Source organism: Limulus polyphemus, unplaced genomic scaffold (genome assembly GCF_000517525.1).
Source record: "Limulus polyphemus unplaced genomic scaffold, Limulus_polyphemus-2.1.2 Scaffold1454, whole genome shotgun sequence".
Classification (NCBI taxonomy): Eukaryota; Metazoa; Arthropoda; class Merostomata; order Xiphosura; family Limulidae; genus Limulus; species Limulus polyphemus.
In genome coordinates this window covers 153,612-163,155 of record NW_013667064.1, presented here as the reverse complement: position 1 = coordinate 163,155, position 9,544 = coordinate 153,612, and the positions used below count along the sequence as shown (strand labels likewise).

The window sequence follows — 9,544 nt, the reverse complement described above, 5'->3', positions numbered from 1 at the left end:
CATAGTACCTCCAGTGTATATACCGCTTTTCAGCTATCCAGAGCGTCCCAAAATCGAAAGCAGCGAGCAGCCAAAATCGAGATTTCATATTTTCATTCATCATCATCTTTCTTCAACAAGCCTATCGCCTACCTAGTTCTAGCAATAACTATAATTTTATCATTTGATAGAACAAAACGGTCTTCACGATCTTTGACTACCTATTTTGTTATTATTGTATGCAAAATTTATAAAGCTTTAGAATACACTCTATAACCTAGTAACCCATGTACGGCATCTTATAAAAAATTTAACAAACAGGTATTAGGAAAACATTTATATCTAAATAAAAAAGCTATGTAAGGATTTTATTCTCCATGTAAAGTCGAAACGACTTAGTCTGCTATGTGATCATTAGCAGGATCAAGTGATCTGTCCACTTCCATCCCTGTCTTGTTTGGTTCCTTTTTTCCAGTTCAGTAGCTAGCCTTACATAGCTTTTTTACTTAGCGATCAATTTGTTCGTATTATACAGAATTAGCTTCAATCATTTATAACTTACTTCTTACTTCTTAATCTATAAGTTATAAGTTATCAGAACTTCCTGATAGTGACTCAAGAAAAATTGTTTCCTCTTAAAGGTTAAGGTTGTTTCAAAATCGAAACTTTTATACCGCATGGTTTGTAGTAAAGTACACTAACCTTTGCCATTTTACCAATGAAAACTAATGTGTTAGATAAAATGTTACTGCGAATTACAATTAATACTTTATTTGTAAAAAAAAATAAATGTATATAATGCTAACGCTCGCTTCAAAATGAGTGTTTCACCGTACTCAAGTGAAACATTTTCATACAATAGAAAAGAATCGTGAATTATAAAGATATTTGTTTTATTGTAATTTATTTTGAAATTAGCAAAATTATAACATAGAACACGATGAGCAGTTTTTTAACATTAGGTTATAGAAGAAATCAACCAAGGAAAGGAGAAAGCATCATCTTGCGGACATTTAAATAAAAAAAAACACAAACAAAAACAGGATTTTAAAGTATATGCTCAATAATATTAATATTCCTTCTATTGATTTATTTTAGTATGGCCTTACATTAAACAAACCTAACTATTCCTGAATAACATAAATATAGAACTTTTACATAGTGGGGAGGTCCAATATGGATCCAGAACATTTTATATCATTCCTCTATATTATAATCAGCATCTATATCATTTCAGTTATGTCACAAAAATTAGCTAAAATGTTTTAAAAAGACTTAACAAATGAACGCCATACAACCCTGAGAAATGCTATCAATCCATTCTGAGCCACATGTTTTAAGGTGTAAAACGGTGAGTTACAGTTAAAATTTAGAAAGATCGAGGGAGAGGAGGAGATGAAACGGCAAAGAGAAGAAATTATTGCTGGTATTAGGTATGTTACTCAAATTCATTTTCTGTGGCTTTTTTTAAGTAATACTGGTATTAGGTATGTTACTCAAACTCATTTTTTGTGTTTTTTAAATAATACTGGTGTGGAGCATGTTACTCAAACTCATTTTCTGTGTTTTTTAAGTAATACTGGTGTGGAGTATGTTACTCAAACTCATTTTCTGTGTTTTTTAAGTAATGCTGGTATGAGGTATGTTACTCAAGCTCAATTTTTGTGTGTTTTTTAAGTAATACTGGTACAAGGTATGTTACTCAAGCTCAGTTTTTTGTGTTTTTTGTAAGTAAAAGCTTTTGGTGCATATACAGAAATAAAGCCATTTGTTAACAAGTAAGCTGTACCTCCTTACTAAAAACGATAACTTGAACTTGTGTGTGATATTAGCTCTAAAACACAGTAATTCAAGCTCTTAGTTTTTCTAGAATAACGGAATACGAAACAGACTACATGAAAACGTTTCTGTAAGCAATTTGATTTGTATGATTGATCGTTATTATTATGTTGTTGTTTTTATCAGTTTCGATATTATTTAGGAAATAACCATATTTCTCAGGCTTAAATATGTCATTTTAATATGTAACTTAGATAGTACTGATTTTATATTTAGAAATTACTCAGTGTGTATATGAAAGTAAAAAAATAATACATAAGTTATAGTAAGTGGCACCTTCTAGATTTAGTATTTAGTTTTCCTTTATAGTGATTATATATATAAAACGAATCCTTATAAACCTATTGAAAAATCAGAATATAAACCTTCTTACCTAGAAGTTCGTCACTTGGTTGGACAGCCCTAATGAACTTGTTCACCATGTTGAACCATCCTTTCATAGCTTTTTGGTCACTGTGGTCTGAAATGTCCAGCTGGTAGGACTTAAAGGAAGGAAATGTCTCGTCTCCCACACAAGTGTCATTTAAATTCCCGAGAGAATAACAAGGTTCCAGCATGGCAACAATTAAACACAGAATAATCAGCATTTCAGTCGCAACTTGTTCACCTGACCAGCAGAAGTTGGAAAAGATTATGATCCTAAGCTACGTGAAACACAAGTAAAACAACCTTCAATAAACTGACAATAAATATATCCTAAAAGCAATTTATCTTATCACTATTTTCATTCAAACATTGAAGCCGTTAGCGATTAAAGTCCACTTGTATGCTACACCAATATTCTAGTCATGTGACTTTACTTAATGCCTTATCTATAACGCCTTTTAGTTTAATAAATGAAACCCTCAGATTCAATATCATGTTTTTAAGTACAAAAATGAAAATATGAATTACCCCTCTGCTGTTGAGGTAGAATTAATATTTTCAGAAAGGTTTGTTTTTGAAGTTAAGCACAAAGCTACATGTGCTCTGTCCACCACGGGTATCGAAACCCGGTTTCTAGTGTTGTAAGTCCGGAGACATATCACTATGCCACTGGGGGGCTTTCAGAAAGAACAAAAGAAAAAACGAATAACTCATATATGTTTCTTTATTCTTTGAAAATTTGCCACTCGTATTTTTTTTTAAATTAAGTAACTAAATTACATTTAATCAACCTTCAAGATCTTATTTCAGATGGTCTAGACTCTGCTTACTCGTGGTCAGAAAAATGGAGCCCCCCCCCCCCGAAAAAAAAATTAAAATAAGTTGTATTTATCACAATCTGTTAAGCTTTTGGAAGAATGTATATTATAATCGATAAAATATTTACTTACTTGCTCGAGAAAGAAATCAAAAGACAAAAAGAGACACAAAATATAGTTTAATGTTTACAACATATCTATATATATATATATATATATATTTCATCTTTGCGGGGACTTGCGAATCTCAAGACGATCCTAATCGTCTACGAAGAAGGATTAAGAATATTTTTTTAAGGATTTAGGTATTTGTCTTAGTAACGCTGTACTTCCGCTAAAGAAGTCCTTGACCCCTCCAACTTGTGGCAATGGTCTTTCTAGATAGTAGGTAGATACAGGGGAATCTAGTTTAAGATACAGAGGGAATCTGGTTTAATTCTTTATGGAATTCATTGATTATATGACGAAGCATTTTGTTTTTTGACTACATCATCCACTCACCAACAGCTATTTAACAGTGGTCTTACTAGATGGTAGATAGATACAGGGGGAATCTGATTTAGTCCTTTATAGAATTTACTGATTGTAGAAGAGACATTTGGCTTTTGGCTACATCAGCCACTCACCAACAGCTATTTAACAGTGGTCTTACTAGATAGTGGGTAGATGCAGGGGGAATTTGATTTATTCCTTTATGAAATTTACTGATTGTATGAGGAAACATTTGGCTTTTGGCTACATCAGCCACTCACCAACAGCAATTTAACAGTGGTCTTACTAGATAGTGGGTAGATGCAGGGGGAATCTGATTTATTCCTTTATGAAATTTACTGATTGTATGAGGAAACATTTGGCTTTTGGCTACATTCTTCCCTTAGCAACAAGTATTAATGTAGACAATTTTTTCTTTCTCATGGACATAATTAATAGAAAAGAGAACCAATGATTTTTATATCAATCTAAGTTTTCTCTTTTGCTTGTTTTTTAATTTTCTTCAGTATTATCGAAGTAATTTCCAATTAAAACATGTCTTCTTTCTTCAGTATTATCGAAGTAATTTCCAATTAAAACATGTCTTCTTTCTTCAGTATTATCCAAGTAATTTCCAATATAAAACATGTCTTCTTTCTTCAGTATTATCGAAGTACTTTCCAATTAAAACATGTCTTCTTTCTTCAGTATTATCGAAGTAATTTCCAATTAAAACATGTCTTCTTTCTTCAGTATTATGAAGTAATTTCCAATTAAAACATGTCTTTTTTCTTCAGTATTATCGAAGTACTTTCCAATTAAAACATGTCTTCTTTCTTCAGTATTATCGAAGTAATTTCCAATTAAAACATGTCTTCTTTCTTCGGTATTATTGAAGTAATTTCCAATTAAAACATGTCTTCTTTCTTCAGTATTATCGAAGTATTTTCCAATTAAAACATGTATTCTTTCTTCAGTATTATCGAAGTAATTTCCAATTAAAACATGTCTTCTTTTTCAGTATTATCGAAGTAATTTCCAATTAAAACATGTCTTCTTTCTTCAGTATTATCGAAGTAATTTCGAATTAAAACATGTCTCCTTTTTTCAGTATTATCGAAGTAATTTCGAATTAAAACATGTCTCCTTTTTTCAGTATTATCGAAGCAATTTCCAATTAAAACATGTCTTCTTTCTTCAGTATTATCGAAGTAATTTCCAATTAAAACATGTCTTATTTCTTCAGTTTTGTTGAAGTAATTTCGAATTAAAACATGTCTTCTTTCTTGAGTATTATCGAAGTAATTTCCAGTTAAAACACGTCTTATTTCTTCAGTTTTGTCGAAGTAATTTCCAATTAAAATATGTCTTCTTTCTTCAGTATTATCGAAGTAATTTCGAATTAAAACATGTCTTTTTTTCAGGATTATCGAAACTTTTTTGTAACTTTTTTGTTTATTTATTAATCTATATATATATAGTTTCTAAAGAATGCTCGACTGTGACTTAATTTCATTATTCTACTGTATTGAATTCTATGTCACACAGTAAATGCATAAGTATGTTTGCCTACTTTATTCTTTAGAGACTTGTATTGCTGGGAAGAAATGAGTTCTCATCGCTACCTCCACAGAAATGTAGAGTATTTTAGATTATTTCTGGATGATTTGTCTAATATTTATGTTTTGTTAACTTTTATTTAATAGCATATACATATTTGATTACATTTAAATTGCATGTTAATAAATACAAAATAATTATATTTAATTAGTATATAAAAGGTATTGGTGAATGTGTTCTGATAAACTGAGTATCTTCTAAACACTAGCTAATTCAGTTTTAAAAGTTATTTTTTAATAATAATTTTAATTATCGCTATCGGTTTTTACATCCATGAAGATTATTTTTCATTTTTCATTTCGATATCAAGCACATAGGTACACGACGGACTATCTGTGCTTAACCCACAGCGTGTATCGAAACCCAATTTTTAGCGATACAAGCTCTAAGCTGAGCTACTGGGGGATTTTTGCTTTGTCAAGTGACTGAAACGCTAAAAATGTTTTAGGAAAACGGTTGAAATCATCCTTAATAGTAAGAATACCCAACTGTTGAGCTTCTGCGAGATTTTCTAAGGGTTTTATAGAGTTGCATAAAATAAGCTCGTTTGCAAATCGAAACTAGTTGAGTCAAATAAGGTTTTTTAAAGGTTTTATAAGGGTACATAAAACAATTTTGATTGAACGTAAAACTAGTTGCTCCTTGTTTTATAGGATTATTGGGAACATGAAATAGTTTGAGAATAGGATGTCGGACAAAGAACGCCAAGAAAATCACCTTCCAAATGGTATTTTCATTAAATGGTACACATTTTATTTAGTTATATAGTACCTTAATTTTACGCAGTGTACTTTATAACTCAAAATAACAATCATGAACTTCAAACATTAAAAGTCACCTTATTGTGGCAAAGAATACTTACCGGTGGACGGAGTGAGTTAGCTTGTAAGGTTTCTTTCTGTGGCTATCCTGGAGCAGCACGTAATGACGAATCCTCGTCCCGTACAGACAAATACTACTACACCAGCTCTCAGATCCGTAGCGTTCCAGCAGGCCTAGCACCTGTATTATGACGTTGGATGTAGTTCATACCTTGATTAGCTTAAATAAGAAAGGTACGTGGATTTCTAACATCTACCGTGGATGGAAAGGTAGACTATTACTGTATCAACAAAGATGTGTATTAAACTCTAAACGATAAAACAAATAGAACTCATCCGTTTATATTTGTTTGTTTTCTTATAAAATTTCAAAGTTCCAATTATTGAAAACAAATATGCGACGAAAGATCATAAAAAGAGAAAGCTTACAAAGGCGCTATGAAATAAATATTAAATAACAGGTGAGTATTAAATAACACACCAGAATCATGGATCTCAAAAAAATGAATATAAAGTTTACAGCTAAAGAGGGAAAATGTTTACATTATAAACACGCCATATAAATGTGTCTACAATAGAGCTATAATAAACGTATTATATTGTAGTGTATGAACTAAAGCGTTTACGAACTATTTAGTTAAGTAAGATAATAAACAAAGTTCAGAAACTATTGAGATAAAGAAAGTAATGTGAAGTAAGGAAAGTAAAGTAAAGCCTAGGAAATACTGAACTATATAAGATATAAGGATCAGGAACTATTATACCACTAGCTGGAGTACCTATCCCCTGGATAAAAGTTATGTAAATTCATCATTAATGAAAGGTTATCTTAGGACATGAAAGGTTAATTCCCTTATATGTAATTGAAATAAACGCCCATAAAAACAAAACAGAAAATATGAAGCCGCAATCTTGCATGTATCTTCACATGGATCCAACAAATCTTCATGCCAAATTTGGTGAAGATCCATCTTAAGGAGGCAAAGTAGTGGTAAAAAAAAACATGAAAACCGCACTACGAAAAATGCAAAACTGAAAGTTTGTATGTATCTCTCCATCGACCCAATGAACCTCCATACCACATTTAGTGAAGATACAACTCCAGGGGGCGAAGTAGTGGTAAAAAATGCCATAAAATCCGCAAAACCCAAAATGCAAAACTGAAAATTTTTATGTACGCCCGCATGGACTAAATGAACCTCCATGCGAAGTTAGGTGAAGATCCATCTACACCCTGAAAAGTAGTTACATTGACATACAACAGATAACAGACAGTACTATTATATTTATATTGATATAAGGATAAGAAACTATTGTAATATATAAAGTACAACGATCACGAACTGTTGTCTATGTAAAATATAAATATCACGAAATATTGTACTATATAACATGTAAACATTACGGTGTTTTACACTATTAATTTCTATGTCTATATTATACGCGGTATAAATATAACGAAATGAAGGTTTTATAAGGTATGAATATCAGAAACGGTTGTCTATATATGTTAAAACTATCAGGAACTATTGTACTATATCAGATATAAATATTCTTATATCTTATATAGTACAGTAGTTCTTGGTTCTCATACATTACCTTATTTATCTGAATATTTCTTGATATTTATATCTTATATAGTACAATAATTCTTGATCTTTATACCTGATATAATACAATAATTCTTTATCATTATATCTCATATAGTGCAAAATTTCCTGATATTTATATCTTATATAGTACAACATTTCCTGATATTTATATCTTATATAGCACAATAATTCCTGATCTTTATGCCTGATATAATACAATAATTCTTTATCATTATATCTTATATAGGACAAAATTTCCTGATATTTATATCTTACATAGTACAATATTTCCTGATATTTATATCTTATATAGCACAATAATTCCTGATCTTTATATCTTATATAGTACAATATTTCCTGTTATTTATATTTTATATAGCACAATAATTCTTTATCATTATATCTTATATAGGACAAAATTTCCTGTTATTTATATTTTATATAGCACAATAATTCTTGATCTTTATATCTTATATAGTACAAAATTTCCTGTTATTTATATTTTATATAGCACAATAATTCCTGATCCTTAAGTCTTACAAGTACAATAGTTATTTATTTTTATATCTTACGTACGTAGTACAACTGTTCTTGATCTCTATATCTTATATAGAACAACAGTTCCTGAGCTTTATATGTTATAGAACACAACAGTTCCTGATATTTATATCTTATATAGCATCACAGTTCTAATTTTTATATCTTATATAGTAAAACTATTACTTATCCTTATATCTTACATAGTACGGCAATTCTTGATTTTTATATCTTACGAATTACAACAGTTCCTGATATACATATATCGTGTATATGAAAACAGTTTCTAGCCTTTATATTTTGTATAATACAACATTTCCTCATCTGTATATTTTGAATATTACAACAGTTCAGTGCCAGTCCTTTGAATGGGTAATGTGTGCCTCCGCATAGGGCGCCCACCCCAGTTCTTATAAATTTTACAGAAATAGGGGCGCTGAATACAAAGTTCGCACTGGCTACAATGTTGCCTAGGCAGTAGTTTTACGGAATCTACAAGTAGACTTTCCTGGAACAACGTTTCCTGTTGTCCAATGTTTTAGGATTGTAGATACAGTAAACTGGAGATACCCTACTGTTCTGGCAATGTCCATTTGCTATAATTTCTGGCACGTGACGAGGCATGACTCTACACCAAGTACAGAGAAATGTTCTGAACAAAGTATTGATCTGTTCAGAAAAATATTATATCAAATGTACACCCTTTTATACAAAACAGGTATGTATGCATGTTTTGACAAACAAATGCTCAAAACAACTTATACAGACCAGAATATCAACTCGTATATGTTTGTCCAATCATATGCTACTTTCTCTGTTACTACTCGAGAATTTATTCAATAACTACTCCATGCATGTAGACAACATCAATATAGAACAGTATGCAAACATTTGGCCAAGACTTTATCAGGAGCTGTTGTTTATAAGAGATATAAAGATCTGGAACTGGTGTCTATAGAATCTACAAAGGTCATAAACTGCTGTAGTGTATAAGATTTAAGAAAAGGAACTATTATATTATAGAAAGTTTAAAAAGAGAAACTGCTGTTTTGAAAATAAGTAAAAAAACAAGAACTGTTGTTTTTTATAAAGTATATAGATCAGTAACTGTTGTATTCTATAAGAGACAAGTATAAAGATCGCTAATTGTTTTACTGTATGAAATATAAAATCAGGAACTGGTGTCTGTATGAGCCCTTCTGTCTGATTCTTTCTGTGTAGGTAGGGAGTGGATTGTTGTAAATCAATCTTCTCTTTGTGTGTGCATGTTAGATTCAGAATATCGTTGGTAGGTCTGTCATGGTTTTCCGTTTGGTTTTCTCTGTTTATGTAGGAAATGGACTGTTTTCAGTTAAAGAAACATGACCTTCTGTCGATATATATTGTGGATGTTCGTTACCACTCATATCAATCTTTCTGTCTGTTTTCCTGTGTAGATAGAAAAAGGACTGTTTTCAATCAAGAAAACATGACCTTCGGTCTATATATGTACTAGAATAAT

At 30.8% G+C, this 9,544-nt stretch overlaps 1 protein-coding gene across 2 annotated transcripts in view; it reads right to left on the bottom strand.

The window, feature by feature from the left end:
* The window catches only part of LOC111086814 (prominin-1-like), a 120,411-nt gene extending 117,943 nt beyond the window's left edge, over positions 1 to 2,468 (bottom strand). The window contains exon 1 of one of the 2 annotated variants that reach the window (XM_022391213.1): positions 2,192 to 2,468. In XM_022391213.1, the coding sequence (XP_022246921.1) occupies positions 2,192 to 2,405 (214 nt within the window). In that variant the 5' untranslated portion in view covers positions 2,406 to 2,468. The remainder of the gene's footprint in view (positions 1 to 2,191) is intronic. The other variant, XM_022391214.1, reaches the window with a different exon arrangement.
* Between the last annotated feature and the right edge of the window lie 7,076 nt (positions 2,469 to 9,544).